The 17,614-nt window shown below is 39.5% G+C and overlaps 1 protein-coding gene and 1 long non-coding RNA gene across 3 annotated transcripts in view; one reads left to right on the forward strand and one right to left on the reverse strand.

Annotated features, from left to right (window-relative positions):
• Window positions 1–338: 338 nt before the first annotated feature.
• The window catches only part of LOC105491979 (Rho related BTB domain containing 3), a 64,235-nt gene continuing 46,959 nt past the window's right edge, over window positions 339–17,614 (reverse strand). For both annotated transcript variants that reach the window (XM_011758819.3, XM_011758818.3), the window contains exons 9-12: window positions 15,150–15,323; window positions 11,642–11,808; window positions 6,671–6,767; window positions 339–2,403 (exon numbers count right to left, since the gene is read on the reverse strand). In XM_011758819.3, coding sequence (XP_011757121.1) covers window positions 2,288–2,403; window positions 6,671–6,767; window positions 11,642–11,808; window positions 15,150–15,323 — 554 coding nt within the window. In that variant the 3' untranslated portion in view covers window positions 339–2,287. The remainder of the gene's footprint in view (window positions 2,404–6,670; window positions 6,768–11,641; window positions 11,809–15,149; window positions 15,324–17,614) is intronic.
• On the forward strand, window positions 6,763–11,903 carry LOC139363827 (uncharacterized). The gene is made up of 2 exons (XR_011624860.1): window positions 6,763–7,484; window positions 8,214–11,903. It is a non-coding gene; the product is annotated as an uncharacterized lncRNA (long non-coding RNA).

A 17,614-nucleotide genomic window follows, 5' to 3' on the forward strand; every position in this document is an offset into this window, starting at 1 on the left:
ATTTTTCAATTTCCTAGATTAAAAGTTACTGAGTTTGAACTTTAAATGCCGTAATTTATATAGGTGAGAATATGCTCATGAAAAACAAAAGGCTATTATTGCATTTTAAAAGTCTTAAATGTGAATGAATTTCGAGAAATCTACTACAGTATCTATTTTTTACAATGCTAATCCTTGTCAAATGGGATTTGCCGGTGGTTGATTAACTCAAGTGATTAAAATACAAAAGACATAAAATCAATTTCAGTAATCTTCACTGATACACCCTTATTAAAATCTGCCCAATTAAAATGTTTCCTGGAATATATCTATAGGGAATTTTTAATGTTTCACTTTGGTTTCTTTTTTTTTTTTTTTTTTTTTTGAGATGGAGTTTCGCTCATCATCCAGGCTGGAGTGCAGTGGTACGATCTCGGCTCACTACAACATCCACCTCCCGGATTCAAGCGATTTTCCTGCCTCAGCTTCCTGAGTAGCTGGGATTACAGGTGTGTGCCACCACACCCGGCTAATTTTGTATTTTTAGTAGAGACAGGGTTTCACTGTGTTGGCCAGGCTGGTTTTGAACTCCTGACCTCAGGTTATCCACCTGCCTCAGACTCCCAAAATGCTGTTATTACAGGCCTCAGCCACCATGCCTGGCCTAATGTTTCACTTTGGCAGTGTTGGTATACACACAAGGGCTAACGGTATGGGGTCCCAACAATATACTATAAAACCATTTAGTCAAAATTTTGAAAAGTTGGAAAAACTGTGTGTATTCTAGTCACTGGAAATTAAAAGAAAAACATATTCCAGTACTGACTTACAGATTAAAATGATGCTGACAATAGACAGTAATCTGTTTTTCCATCTCTAGGTTTGAGTTTCTGATATAATTATTTCTCTATACATGTGATATGAAAGGAAGAAACTATCATTCTGTCCTCTATCCCAGTCCATTCTCCCTCTACATAACAAGCCTTTGACGTATATCTTTTCTTTGAACTTACTGTGTAATCTTAGAGGACAACATTCATGCTACTCTTTATCAAATAATCTTGTAGTCCTTGAGAAGAATTCAAAGAATTTAAGCCACTGACGTCCTAATCTTGGTAAATAACACTAAAAAAAATTCTTGAGCCAACTTCAGTAGCCAATTCTCTACAGAGCATCTTTCTCTGAGAGCATCTTTATATATGTGTATTAAGGTTAGGCTGGTTAGTCACTCTTACCAACCTCCTGGTCTTACAAAATGATCAAGAAAGTATTTGTTCATCTATGATAGAGCAAGAACTGTGACTGTTTTAAAGCTAAGACAACACAACACATTTCTCCCTTGCCAGCCGAGGTGGCAGTGGGGGCCCTGGGTGGTTGAGACCTCCCCAAAGGCGGGAATTTTTACTATGTTCTCTTCCCTCCGGGTGAGCCTCGTTCTCTTCCCTTTATATCAGTGCCTCTTTTCTGCTCAAACAGAGAAAGCTGTTTGAGCAAGAAAACATAGGATATTTCCTGCCAGGAAATAGACATAATTTTGAGGGCTCAGCACAAAATGAAATCATGGGACCCTTCTTCAAACATCATTAAGAATTTCCGCTATAGCAGAGCCTTGAACCAAGCGCGGGGTCCTTCTAAGTGTGGGCCCTGTGCTGCTACACAAGTTACATGCTAAGAAAGCCAGCCCTGCCTAGGTTCCCTGCCTACTCAGATTGCCAAAAGGAGACAAAGTGGCTCAGTTGGGTTGTCCAGGTGAAAAGCAGAAGTTTTTTTATGATGATTCAAACACTGTCACCAATTGGGAACCAAGTGGCATTTCACTTTCCAAGGGGCAGGTAAATTACTATTCCTAAAATCTCATGTTGGACTGATTGGTTTTCCCCCAGATTTCTCATCATACAAATAGTTATGCTGGGTCTTTAAATGCCCCTTATTTTAATAGAGCAATTAATCAGACATGATAAAATTTCTGTATTAATCCTATATAATTTTTTTTTTAATTTAAGCACTTCTTAACTGAGAGGGGTCTAAATATCACTAAAGCAACAGGACATCTTTAAGGGAAAACATAGCTGCAAAACAGCTTTGCATTCTAGAGTGAAAGCCTTAGTTTTAGCCTATGGTATATTTTGTTCCCTTTTTAAGACCACAATGGTAGTTTTTTCCCAAAGAGAACTGATGAACATATTAAGCTATATGGTAATTTTTCTAACACCCACATTGGTTTCAGTCGGAAGAGTTTTACTGGAACCTGGAAGTATCCCATTCTTCATAATAATAAAAAAGAAATGCAGTATATAAAAGCTCCAGGTTACATTACTAAGCAACGACATTTCCGGGAGTGAATATACTTCCTGTATTCCGCAAGCTGCTTCAAGTACATATTCGACGGCCATCTGTGCTTTTCAACAAAACTGCGTTCCTCCACTGAAGTGTTAAGAAAAAGAATGTTAATTGAATGTTTTATTGTGGATCAATTAAGATATCAGCTATTGATTTCCTCTTTAATAGATGAGATTCAAGCTCTGTGATACACCTCCTACCATTCTCGCAAGCTTTCCCAAACAATTTACTACCATTTTGGTTAAATTAGTATCAGGATTTAAGTTATGATGTGACTTACAATTATATACATTTTGTCCACTACTTTGAGTAGTATTTGATTATTTTCCTTTTCTTTTTCTTTTTTTTTTTGAGAGGGAGTCTCCCTCTGTCACCCAGGCTGGAGTGCAATGGCATAATCTCAGCTCACTGCAACCTCTGCCTCCATGTTTCAAGCAATTATCCCACCTCAGCCTCCCGAGTAGCTGGGACTACAGGTGTGTGTCACCACACCCAGCTAATTTTTTGTATTTTTAGTAGAGATGGGGTTTCACCTTGTTAGCCAGGATGGTAGATCTCCTGACCTCGTGGTCCGCCCGCCTCAGCCTCCCAAAGTGCTGGGATTACAGGCGTGAGCCACCATATGCCTGGCTTTTCTTTTTCAATAAAATGTTTGTTTTTCCTGGCCATGACAGATTTTTTTTTTTTCAATTTATAATACTTAGTTTTCTTTGTAGCTAACTTAGTCTTCCAAAATCCTTCAAGTCCTCTCAGTTGTGCTTCCCACCCAGCCAGTCATCAGATAAGCTGTTCTTTCCTGTTGCTGTTGCCCTGCCTGCTTTCTGGACCTGCTTCCTGCCTTGGGATTGGATCCCCCCATTCTTGAACTCCAGGTGCTTCGCTTTGTTCATTCTCTAGTTTTGGTGAAGCACAACTGTCAGAGGCATTTGAACCACAGCAACTGCATCTTGAATAGGGGCTGGGGACAATGAGGCTGAAACCTACTGGGCTGCATTCCCAGACAGTTAGGCATTCTAGGTTACAGAATGAGATAAGAGATCGACACAAGATACAGATCATAAAGACCTTGCTGGAGATCAGGCACGATGGCTCATGTCTGTAATCCCACCACTTTGGGAGGCCGAGGTGGGCGGATTATTTGAGGTCAGGAGTTCGAGACCAGCCTGGCCAACATGGTAAAACCCCGTCTCTACCAAAAAAAAAAAAAATTAGCTGGGTGTGGTGGTGCACGCCTATAATCCCAGCTACTGAGGAGGATGAGGCAGGAGAATTGCTTGATTCTCCATCTACTGTTTAACCTCATCTATTATAATTCAGATTAATAAGGTCTTGATTCAGGCTGCAGGATCATACAAACTAGCTGCTCAGCTCTAAGTTTCAACAGGAAGCAAAGGTAATATGAGGCTACTCCCTCAGTAAATATCAAAAACCAGAGAAAAGTTATTACAGATGAGCTCTGGCAGCCAGCAAAACAAAACAAAACAAACAATCCCATAACACAGAACACATAATATTGAGCTAAATTAAACTGTGAGAATAATGAATCCATAAATGCCAAGGGTAACATATTCCTGTGCACTGCTGTTTGTGTTCATGAGTCCAGTATATAGAAACCTAATATTTAATGACGTTTTAACTGGGTTCTGATGTATCTGTGCCTGTACTGACATGACATCTTTTCCAGTCTCACTTTTTGATTTCTAAACACGTCTAAAAATGAAAAATTCTCAGTCAACAGAAAACAAGTTGTAGAATTCCAATAATAATTTGAGAACTTTTGAAACTGAAGATGGGCAGTTCTATAAGGAAGCTGTAGAGTGACTGTGACAAGAACCTTTCCCAACTTCAAGTCACCGTGTGCAGCAGGCCAAGTGTAAAGCACTGGAGAGAAGTGACTGTGACCCTCTGGAGAGGGCATACTCCTTTAGGTGGGCCGCCAGTGCCAAGCCACATGTTGCCACTAGGAAGATGGGCCTGGGGTAGCCAGATCTTCCAATTTTTCAAAAGAAGTCATAAATATGGTATTTTTAAATACTAGCACTATATATTTTTAACTGTGGGGTCCAAATAAAACACATTGGCAGGCTACACCTAAACCATAGACAGCCAGTGAGTAACTACTGATTTAGACAATTAAATTCTCCCTTATCCAAAAGGTGCTTTTTTCCTCTGCCCAAGAGGATAACACCTCATAGCAGGTCCCTGGACAGGAAGAGGCACTGCAGAATGAGAGTTCTCATGATTCCCTTTTAATTCCCATCAAAGGAACAGAAGGCAACATCGACACAGCCTGTCCTCCTTAGCCTGCCACCTCACATCGCACTGGAAGCGCTGCTTTGCACCATGCCAGATGTCCTAACATACTTTATAGGCAATTGAGGAATACCATATAATGAAAATTCATAACTAAAAGGATTTATAGAGCATCTTTCTCCCAAGGTTGTAATGGTACTCCATATATACCACATATCTATACAAGATAGTAAGTAGAAAATAATCTTATTCTTCTTTTACAAATAAGAGTGACCTAAGGTAGCATGATGAAAGTGGATCCAGGACCAAAGTGCAATTCATTTAACTTTTAGCTAGCTTCTTAAATAACTATAGAAGCAGCTACTTAAAGAATAACTGGACGGGGTGCGGTGGCTCACACCTGTAATCCCAGCACTTTGGGAGGCCGAGGTGGGCAGATCACAAGGTCAGGAGATCGAGACCATCCTGGCTAACATGGTGAAACCCCGTCTGTATGAAAAATACAAAAAAAAATTAGCTGTGCGTGGTGGCGGGCACCTGTAGTCCCAGCTACTCGGGAGGCTGAGGCAGGAGAATGGCGTGAGCCAGGGAGGTGGAGCTTGCAGTGAGCCGAGATGGCACCAGTGCACTCCAGCCTGGACAACACAGCAAGACTCTGTCTCAAAAAAAAAAAAAAAAAAAAAAAAACTGTAGAAGAATGTTCCTACTGACAGCAAGCATACACAAGCCTTATCTTTTTATGAACCGACTTTGTTTTTTCCTTGCACAAAGTATCTAGCTAATTAATACCTGTTGTTTTGTTTTGATGTGATTATGCTTCTCTACTGTACTAATAGTTGACTTATGTAAGGAGGCTCCCAATAGACATATAATGTTTGCTGACTGGCTGAATACATCTCCTAAAAACTGATTGTGTGTTCCTGGGTTTCCTTTAACTGTACAACAAGTAGCTGAATACAAACAAGAGATTTTTACTTTTTTTTTCTTTTAGAGACAGGGGTCTCGTTATGTTGCTCAGGCTGGACTCAAACTCCTGGGTTCAAGTGATCCTTCAGCCTCAGCCTCCCAAGTTGGCTGGGATTACACTGAGGTAGAATCACCATCTTGACCGTATGATTTTTATATCTTTTACCAGCAAAGTCTTTTTTAGGATGTATAATTTTAGGTAGAACTCAAGATATGAAACAGATAAAGTGGAAGTACTCTGACTGAAGAAGGAAGGGAAGAGTCCAAGAGCTTACATTTTAGCGTTCTCTTTCCCTTTCCCTTACTCCCTCTCTCTCTTCTCCTCACCCACTCCCTACCTTCTGCCCCCCACCCTAGAAGTCACTTCAGTTATCTCCACGGAGATTTGTTTGTCCAGAGTGTGAAACTCCTCGAAAAGGTAATCTTTCACTTCCTTTTCTTTTTAGCTTAAATTTTCCTTGAGTCTATGCTAGAAAATAACATGAGCAAACCATTGCATCTAAACTGTCTATTCTGTCAACTATTATATTTTCATTTTTTTCTTTTTATGCAGTACTCAGGAGTTCACACTTTGGTTTTAATCTTTATAATTTACCTTAGAAAGCATATTACATGTACTCTCAGTAAGTTTCACAACATTCTTTTATATATGAAAAACCATTATTGCAAATATAATGGACTCCCATATAGATATACTCAGTAAATACAGATATCCAGTACAATAAAGCTATATATCATATAGTTAACAAGAGTTAAATTTTTAAATCTGTACTGTCTAAACTTTGCTACTAACTTAGGTAGTTACAACTAAGGTATCATTTTTCACAAGCAAATGCCACCTGAGGACACATTTTGTCACCTTATCTATTTCAGGGAAAGAAAATGTGTTTAAAAATGGATGGGAGCTATAAAATAATCATTAGAAAACTTCTTGTGTAACACAGGTTAAGCCGCTTATGTAACACAGGTGACTATAAATTGTTTCCATAATTACCACACTGCATAATTTGTAAGAAATTTATTACATTGACTATTCTTATTTTGCTAAAAGCACTACTTCTACAACTTATGTCTCAAATCTAAGAACAAAGAACATAAAGTTTTCTTTTCAAAATAGAAATTGGCAATCTACCTGAAAGATCCTGAAATTCAGGCTTCTGACTGAAGATGAGGTAGTTAGTAGCAATGAAATGAAGTAGCCAGGTTGAAAGGCAATCAGAGTGGTGAAACTGCAAGAAAAATGAAAAGTGAAACAACATTGCACATAATGGCCACCAGTGTGATGATCAGATCAAGAGAACGGCCTGGGAGCAATCACAATATGAGCAATATGGGAGAGCTCATATTCATGTTTCATGTGCCTTTACCTGATGCAGCTTTCAGTCTACTGTGACAGCAGACAGGATGAGGGAGCACTATTAACAGATAATGTTAAAAGTACATTCTTGGAAGAAGCCAAACCAACAGCGAACAACAATCTATGGCTGCCGGAGTGGCCAAACATCTTTAAGCAATGCATGGCTGCATCTGTTTGAGGTTCTTGACGATTTAATTTAAGCTTTTAATCTAAAGCCACGGACGTCACTAACTGCACCTGTATCTGTGTAGCAGATGATGGTGAGCAATGTTGAAACAAGTTCACCTGAGGAGCAAGTCAAAACATATTTTGAGGAGGAAACACCATCGGTCGAAGGCCTGGGTTTCAATGTGTAAATGTTTCTAAGAGAAAGCTGTGTCTAAATATTTGCTTCTAATGAGATGTACAGTAAACTGAGCAGGATTTCCAGCTCCATTCTCCTCATTCGGAGTTCCAACAGTTGCTAATGGAGGGAAAACTCCAAGCAAGCAGGCCACCGACATCATCACCTTGGTGTCCATGCACTGACACTCACTGATCCATCCAACCACCAACACAGATGACAGTAACTTGCTGGCAGGCGACTTGGGTACATGAGTATAGAACTCTTTTTTTATTATTATTGTGGTACAATATGTATTACACAAAATTTACCATTTTAACAATTCTTAAGTGTACAGTTAAGTGTCATTAATAAGTACATACACATGGTGGGGCAACCCAACACCACTATCCATTTCCAGACCTTTTCTATCACCCCAAAATGAAACTCTGTACCATTAAACAGTTTTCTCCCTATCCCTACCAGGTCCTAGCACCCACTGCTTTACTTTCTGTCTCTGTGAATTTCACTATTCTAGGTACCTCATATAAGGGAAATTGTAAAATATTTGTCCTTTTATGATTGGCTCATTTATGGTAATATTTTTCATCCATGTTGTAGCAGATATCAAAATTTCATTCCTTCTTAAGGCTGAATAATATCCCATTGTACATATATACCACATTTTGTTTATCTCTTCACCTGTCAATGGACGTTCAGGTTGCCTCTACCTTTTGGCTAAATATAGCTCTTCTAAGGAGATGCAAAAATATTAAGTAAGCAACAAGTAATGCTAAATTGAAGAGTGATTAGTAATCTCATACCTTAATGAAAAAAACTCAAGGATTTGCTTTTTTTTTTTTTTAAAGCTGTATAGTGTGAGAGTACTTAAACACATATATTCACAGGTCCCTGTTATTTTCATTACATAAAATCAGAATTTTTGAACTGGAAATAACTTTATAGTTTATCTAATCCCACATAACATTTTAACAGTTTTTTCTCCCCTTATCTTTTAGCAGATGAATGTGTGCAATCTCAAGGGAACAGAGTAAGACCCTTCAGCTTTTTAAAGCCACCACTACTATTAGATGATTAACCCAGAGCAGATAACAAAACACCAGGAAGTTAGGACATTGCCTTAAGGGCTGTGATTGAGAAGGAAAAGGGAGGTCACAGAAATAAACAGCTGGCCACAAAAGCATGCTTAAAAATGAAGAATTTTCTTTTTGAACAAGATTTAAGGTACTTTTAAGATATTACAATTGTGGACTCTTTTGCAAACAGTCCACACTCAATTTTTAAATTTGTTTTTAATCCCTAATATTAAATACAGGTGATCGTAAGACTTGATTATGAGAGAAATGAAGTCCAAAATGGTTAAGGAGATAGTAGGAGAAGACCTAGAGGGTTTAAATACATTCTCTTCTACAAACAAAGTGTTGATGAATGAATTCGTCTCAGCTTGGAGGCAAGTATTCAGCTGTCACAGATCTGGAATCTGCCCCATCATGTGGCTCCATTTTAGCAATGTGGATGGAAGATAAAAGTTGTCATGCTTTTGTAACTCTTTTGCAAAGAGTCCACAATTATAGTATCTTAAATCTTACTATATTATCCAAAAATATCTTAAATACAGTAGGATGGATGACACAACTGAAGAAGCTTTCTGCTTCCAGGAATGAAAGAATTGAGGAATGAGGAATTGGTAGCACATGTAGAGGTTTGGGAAGTAGATTTCAACACAGCAGTCCTAGCTAATGTACAGACCTGGCCCATATTCATAATCTAGGGCCTCTGTAACAGGAATGGAATATGTCTCACTGTAAAAACTAGGTTTTAGAAGGATATGTGTTGATGTAAGAAAATGGGTTCAAACTGAAATAAGCAACAGAATTGTTAAAAAGGCATTAAAAAGCCATAAGCCAAAAGCAATAGAACGTAACAGCTACAAGGAGAATGTGGAGAAAACACCCATAAACTCAAAAGAAAGTACCCAGAAACTCTCAGAAATACAACTTGTAGCTTCAGGTAGTCAAATATTAATATATAGATTATAAATAAGAAAATGCATTAAAATTTTTAATACGAGAATAAATACAACTTCATAGGAATCACCAAAGTTTAAACAGATAGGGTTTAAACAGGAGTAGACATAAGGAATCTGCATCTCAACTCTTGAATTTTAAGAGTCCTCCTTGATGGAAACCTGAAGGTAAATCATGGTAGAGATCTGAGAGAGGTTAGGGGAAAACGGACAGAGAAGTGAGAGAATACCCACATTGCTCATCTATCTAAGAAAGTATGAAAGATGTTTCCTGACACACAGTATAGAACTGGCAGAGTGATCAGAAATTTTGATTATTTGGAGAGCTACTGGGAGTCTAATTCTGCTAAAAGACAATTTCACTCCTAAAAGTCATAGAAATGGCAAGAGAAAAGTTAACCAAATTCTGACCAACAGGGTGAACTGGCTGCTGAAGTGAAACCTCAAACTAGGAACTTCAAAGAAAACTTGGGAAGAAAACTTCTGTTATCTGGAATTCACAACTGCCAAATTAGGAACCACTGGGAAAAGAATAAAGGAAAACTGGTAAATTTAGGCGTAATCTTAGAAAATAAAAAGTCTTCAGAAACCAAATTCAAAATGAGCTGGTATCTTAGATTGTTTTAAAGTCAAGGGGAAAAGATAAAGATAATCACAGAGTCAGAAACCACAGAATCAGGGAAAACAACTGAAGAATTTCTGACAGTGCAATCAAAAATGATTCTGATGAGGAACCAAATGTAGGGGGGCAGAGAGGAGAGGCACCTCAAGAAATCAGTGGGACCACACGGGAAGTTCTCTTATACATAAACGATTTAAGAGGATACTAAAAGATAAGGAAAAAGAAACTTGTGTCCAATTTTTTAAAAAGTATGAACAACCTGTTAGAATAGTATGAAAATGATACATCAAAAATGAACTGAGATTGTGAAACTAGTAGAAAGAATTTAAAAACTTGTAAACTAAATTTGGAGGGGAGCTATTTATTTATCATGAGATGAATGTAAATATATTACAAAGAGAGATCAGTGTTACTCAATTTTTAAATTTGTTTTTAGCCCTAATATTAAATACAAGTGATCATAAGACTTGATTATGAGAGAAATGAAGTCCAAAATAGTTAAGGAGATAGTAGGAGAAGACCTAAATGCTTTAAATAAATTCCCTTCTATAAACAGAAGTGTTGATGAATGAATTCATCTCAGCTTGGAGGCAAGCATTCAGCTGTCACAGATCCGGAATTTGCCCCATCATGTGGCTCCATTTTAGCAATGTAGATGGAGACAAAAGCTGTCATGCTTTTGTAACCCTGGATGTCAAAGTTGATAGGTATAGATATGTTGGATGCCAGATAATATTTCAAGAATTACTGACACTCTGTAGTGACTGAACAAATATATTCCTGTGGAAAAAACCTAGAGGGCTTAGCTTACCACAAGTTGAGTACACAAGAGTATGCCATAACCACCACAAGTCCTGAAACTGTCTGGGGCAGTGGATGGAATGGCAGAATGGCCAACGGTAGGATGGCCCATCTGAATAAGCTTTCTGCTTCCAGGAATGAAAGAAAGTGCGAATGAGGATTTGGCAGGTTTTTGACTGTGAGCACATCTGGGGCTTTGGGAAGTAGATTTCAACACAGTAGCCCTAGTTTATTTACAGACCTGGCTCCAATTCATAATTTAGGGTCTCTGTAACTGCAGTTACTTAAAATTAACTTAATTATGTAACCCCCCGACCCCCGTTCTCTAAAATCAGTAATGACACAATTATTGAAAACAAAAGACTCTGAGCTTACAAGAGGCCCAGAAGCAGCATGTATATATACAGCAGTGATTGCTAATACAGTGAGACATGAAAACAAAAGGCATTCTGCAAGGATAAATGAGGCACACCAGTATCTCCTACATACAACTGAAACTTCAAAACATGTTCATTATATGATGAAAAAATGAAGAAGTAAATGAGTTTAACTTAACCATCGCTATCAGTATATATGGGCCAATTCTGTCATTTTCCTTTTAGGAACCTGAAGATGTGATTGTTTGGGGAAATTAAATGTAAATTCTATTTCCTACAATGCCTATGTGACACAGTATAGCACCACATTCAAATGACTTTGCTACGGGCCACTATTTAGTTAAAAAAATTCCATGTCTGGACATTTTGCCTCCTTATAAAGGGACTGCGCACAAACCCTAATGCTTCAAAATTATCTAGCCAGATAAACTGTTGTGAAGGCACTTTAGCCTCATTCGCCAAACTTCCAAACTAAGACTAGTATTAATGTATGATTAAAAAGGAGAAATTTTAAAATAGTATAATTTAAAAACTATTTTATAAAAAATTAGGCTGTCAGATACACAGAGTCAATTACCTTGGCCTTTTTGAGCAGGTCAACTATATCAAGGTTCATGGATGCCAGTTCCCTGCTTGGCATGCTCTGCAGCTGGGTAATGATGAACAGCTCACAGATGTGCTGCAGTCTGGACACTTGGTACATCTCGGCACAGATCAGGAGACACATGGCCTGGAATATGCCAGCTGATGAGAAAAGGGACATGAGAGAAAGTGGATGATAAAACCGTTTCTTTAACGACCTAAACACACACACACACACACACACACACACACACACACACACACACACACACACAAAAACAACAATTAAAAAAACATGCTGGCCGTATCATCCGCCATAGACTAGAATACTTAGAAAAAGCCTCAAGGGAGCCAGCATTCTGCACGTTTACTCCATTTTATCTTTTTTTCTTTTTTTTTTTTTGTAGAGACAGGTCTCACTATGTTGCCCAGGTTGGTCTTGAACTCCTGAGCTCAAATGATCCTCCCACCTTGGCCTCCCAAAGTGCTGGGATTACATATGTGAGCCATCACACCCAGCCTATTATTCCATTTTAAAAAGAAGGCCAGGCTCAGTGGTTCACGCCTGTAATCCCAGCACTTTGGGAGGCCGAGGTGGGCAGATCATGAGGTCGAGATCAAGACCATTCTGGCCAACATGGTGAAACCCTGTCTCTACTAAAAATACAAAAAAATTAGCCAGGTGTGGTGGCGGGTTCCTGTAGTCCCAGCTACTAGGGAGGCTGAGGCAGGAGAATCACTAGAACCTGGGAGGCGAAGGTGGCAGTGAGCAGACATTGTGCCACTGCACTGCAGCCTGGGTGACAGAGCGATACTCTATCTCAAGAAAATAAAAATAAAAATAAAAATAAAAATAAAAATAAAATAAAATAACAAAAGAATCCATTTTTAAGCCATCATACTCCGAAGGGAACCTATTCTTCTTCTTTTTTGTTTTTTAATTCTTCAGAAAAGGTGACTCTATAATTGCCCTTAAAAATTAATTCCAGGACTAGATCTTTGCCATTTTTTTTTCTTGACTTTAGTCTTCAGGGTGGTTGGTTGGTTTGTTGTTTTGCTTTTATTGTGATAAAATAAACATAACATGAAATTTACCATTTTAGCCTTTTTTTTTTTTTTTTTTTTGAGACAGAGTCTTGCTCTGTTGCCCAGGCTGGAGTGCAGTGGCGCGATCTTGGCTCACTGCAAGCTCCGCCTCCCAGGTTCACACCACTCTCCTGCCTCAGCCTCCCGGGTAGCTGGGACTACAGGCGCCCGCCACCATGCCCAGCTAATTTTTTTGTATTCTTAGTAAAGACAGGGTTTCACCGTGTTAGCCAGGATGGTCTCGATCTCCTGACCTTGTGATCCACCCGCCTCGGCCTCCCAAAGTGCTAGGATTGCAGGCATGAGCCACCACACCCGGCCCATTTTAACCATTTTTAAGTATATGATTCATTGGCATGAAGCATATTCACACTGCTGTGCAGTCATCACCACCACTATCTCCAGAACATGTTTCTTCTTCCCAAACTGAAACTCTGTACCCATTAAACACTAACTCCCTGTTTTCCCCTTTCCCCAGCCCCTGGCAACCACCCAATTCAATACTTCCCTAGAAATCTGGTTTTTCATGTAATTCTCGTTCTTATCCCACCTTACATTCTTACATTTCTTACATTCTTTTGTAGCTATGGAACCAGGAACACTGTGTATGGTGAATATTTAACATAATAACATTACCTGTCTTCTGTGATCTTCCCAATGCATAGATTCCAGTATCTGGCTTAACTTTTCGATTATTCATTGTGACTCATTTTTCCCTAACACATTTTTGCCAATTTAAAACAAATCCTATCATTATTACTGCTTTCCTCTGTATTTTTTTCTAATTAGCAAAAGGTAAAACTTAATATTAGCAGTTTCAATTACTTGAGTGAGAGGATGACTGAAAATCAGATATTCCTATTATTTCAAATCTGGTCAATTTTAAAATTTAATATACAAATTTGCCAACAATGAAATAATAAACAATAAGTTTTATTTCCAAAAAGAACCAATGCTTTCACTTTTATTAGGCAAAAATAATAAGTCAGTCTTTTTTTGAGACGGAGTCTCACTGTGTCACCCAGGCTGGAGTGTGGTGGCACCATCTTGGCTCACTGCAACCACCGCCTCGCAGGTTCAGGCGATTCTCCTGCCTCTGCCTCCCGCGTAGCTGGGATTACAGGCGCATGTCGCGACACCCAGCTAATTTTTGTATTTTTAGTAGAGACGGGGTTTCACCATGTTAGTCAGGCTGTTCTTGAACTCCTGACTTCAGGTGATCCGCTCGTCTCAGCCTTCCAAAGTGCTGGGATTACAGGCATGAGCCACCGCACCTGGTGATAAGTCAGTCTTTAACACTGACAGAAACAACTGCAACTGGCTCCAAAATACAGCAAGCTGCAAGACCAGAATTAATTTAATCAAAACAAATAAATTTGCTTCTTTTTGAACTAAAATCTTTCACTAGAGGGCTCATGACTTGTTTAAAACTTATTTCAATACCTAATGTAAGAAACCTTTCCATTCTAAAAATTAAAGCAGTGAATCTGAAGAGAGGTCTGGCCTAAATGTGTGTGTGCTTTTTATTTTTATTAGGGTGCTTGACCAGATTTTCTAATCAAGGTCTCAGGCTCCAGAACTGAGCTCCACGGGGCCGAATCTAGTTGTGCTTGTGATGGGAGCCCCCTGGTGGCCAAAGGCTGAAGACTACTCACAGAGGGCTTCCCTGCCGGCATCCCAAGCAAGGCTCCAGGCCTGTAGAAAAAATTTTGCTATTTCTTCAAGCGCCTCCAGCTAGAAGAACCCTGCTGGATCTGTTCCAACCTAGAGCTGCCACAGATGTTTGGTTCCTGGTCAAAGACAGTCCTTGGTCAGTGAATTTGGAAATGAATCCTATAGTCCACTGGGCATTCTAAACATCTCAAGAAAAGTTTTCAGAGAAGTCAGTTTGAGGAGTTTCTGACTTTAGCAGAAGTCAGAAGGAGGCCTTTACAAATCCCACATCCTCTGGGCCAAAAAGAAGACCAAAAAAGTCTCAGAATATTGAAAGTCCTTAAAAGTGACCCAATCAGAAGTCACAGCCATCAAAGCAGTTGCACAACCCTCCTCTTCTTGTGGACGAGACAGTGCTTCAAGTAACAATCTGCCCCAATCTCTAGAATTACAGTAGCCATGGGTACCACAAGACACCTTCATTTCCGGGTGCCTACAGTGATCCCCATGCTGTAGGTGCTGGCTGGGACATGTGAACTTGGGCCGGCATTGGAGATCCATAAAAGGCACCCAATCACTGAACCTCCACTTGAACTGAATGAAAATTCGTTGTTGTTCCAGCACCACCTCTAACTGCTTAATACATTCCATGATGTCAACTAATAAATCTTAAATGAAAACAGATTTCACAGAATGCAATTTAACAAAATGAGTGGCAAGGAAAGAAAGAATTATAAGATACTACCAACATTTGTATTGCTAACCTGGGCAGCAGGAGTCTGTGTACAGGTATTCTAAAAATGACAAGAAAGTCTCTTTGGAAACACCATAAACGGGAATCAGGACACTCTTTGCTTCCATGTAATTACCATTAAACATGGCCGCCATCACTTCACAACGGGCCACCAGGATGGCCCTGTGGGCTGGCACTGTCGTACCTGAAAGGTTCAAAAGGGAAACAAGAAATAAGTGAGATAAGCCCTCAGGGTTATTCCAGCAATTTTCCTTCTAATTAGACTACTACATTAGGGACAGCTAGGCTGATATGCAGAATCTAAATTTGGGAGTGATAAGTACCATTAATCCAGAAACTTCTTAATTTTAAAGGGAGCAATAAAGAAAGTTCAGATGTTGACCTTGAAACCAAGAATTTGCAAGTCAGACAACTATTTGTCACTTGGTTTGTATTTCCAGAAATAGAAACACTGAAATGAAATATTTTGCTTCATATTTTTATAATGAAACATCAATCCTTTCTAATTGGCTTGAAATATTAATAATACCACCCGTGCCCATGTGCTTCCCAAGAAAACAACCCTACTACCTTTCTGGGCCTGACTCACAGAACCATCTTGGCCACGCTTCCCCTTATCTGAAATGGGAAACTGTAAGAAGTAAACCATAAGCAGTCCACACACCACAGTAGGAACAGCAAGAGGATCTCTCGTGGAGCCAAGGACAGCATTTCAGACTTAATGAAAATCTGGAAGAGGGTGACCTTAATCCCTGCAGTCTCCCGAGCACACTACTTCCCCAGGCAACCATTCTGTCTCACATGAACAACGCCTGCTGCTGGGAGAGCCAGCGCTACATTGAATTTTGAGGGCCTCTCAGCCCATACTGCTCACTGAACACACTGAACTGAACTGACTCTTTAGGAAAAGCTGGCTAGGCTTTCTAGCTACTGCTGCACCACACAAAGGCAGCGCTGGATAGGGCCACAGGTGGCCAGGGCTCTCCACTTACACCACCTTAGGAAACCACGAATACACACTGCCAGTCTTCAGTTCAGCCTGGATCACTTCAACAGATTATTACTGAGCATCAGCATGTGCCAATCACTGCATTTGGAATTGAAGATACAAAGAGGAGAAAGACAAAGCTACCTCTGCTTTGGAGCAGTTTTTACTTTCGTGGAAGACACCACAGCCAGTGTGGGTGACAAAGCTGTCGCATTCCAGAAAGTAACTCTCCAACCAAACCAAACGACTCAGCCCTGCCCAAGAGTTTACCTACATACCTCTAAAATCTAGTACTTATCAGGGTTATATAGTCTTCTCTAAAGCATTTACAATTATTGGGTTCTTCATCCCTTTTAAATCCAAGCAAACCATTTCCTGACTCAGGAAAGAAGAAAAAGAGTTACATCTAAGCCCAGTGGCTTTTTCCAAAGCCAATAATCACTCAGGATCTACAAGCAACACCTGGCACTGCCAGCTTTGCGTCTACTGCTTGGCACTGCGATTTGCACAGCTACAACTACCCGAGGAGCAGGGAAGTAACTTGTGAAGCCCTCCCACCCAGTCAACACTCACCTCCCGGCAGGCACACCCCTCCTTGCCTCACTGTGACAGTGTCCCTCCACCAGGAAGGACCAGTTTCCATAATTAAAATAGCATGCTGGCTATGTCTGTGTGTAGCAATTAATAAAGAATACAAACAGGTAATGCCATTTGACTTGTAGTTGTAAGGTTTTAAAATGTTAAAGATAAACAGGGCACTATTTTTTTAATGATTAGAAGCATGACTTCAATAAACTGGATGATCTATAACTTGGGGTAAGCACAGGGATTTAAGATCTACCAAAAAACACCAAGTAGATAGTTGATGGGGGTAGAATTTGATAAGTAACCTTGAAATTTTAACAGAAATTTTCTGTTGATAATGGGGTTATAACAGAGTTGCAAAACCCAGCAACAAAACACTCAGTACAGTTAGCTCTCCGAATCCATGGGTTCCACATCCACAGACTGAACCAACCGAGAGTGGAAAATATTCAGAAAAAAACCCTGCAACTGTATTGAACATACCCAAAATTTTTAAAAAATTGTCATTATTCCCTAAACAATACAGTATAACAACTACTTATATAACATTTACATTGTGTTAGATATTATAAGTAATCTAGAGACGATTTTAGGTATGCAAGAGGATATGCATAGGTTACATGTAAATACTAAGCCATTTAATATCATGAACTTGAGCATAGCAGATCTGGGTGTCTGCAGGAGGTCCTTGCAACCAATCCCCCATGGACATTAAGGAATGACTGTACCTTTTCTTTTTTCTTTGTTTTTTTTTTGAGACAGAGTCTTGCTTTGTTGTCCAGGCTAGAGTACACTAGCACAATCTCTCACCACAACCTCCACCTCTCTGGTCAAATGATTCTCATGCCTCAGCCTCCCGAGTAGCTGAGATTACAGGCCTGCGTTACTATGCCTGGCTAAAT

This window comes from Macaca nemestrina, chromosome 6 (genome assembly GCF_043159975.1).
Source record: "Macaca nemestrina isolate mMacNem1 chromosome 6, mMacNem.hap1, whole genome shotgun sequence".
NCBI lineage: Eukaryota > Metazoa > Chordata > Mammalia > Primates > Cercopithecidae > Macaca > Macaca nemestrina.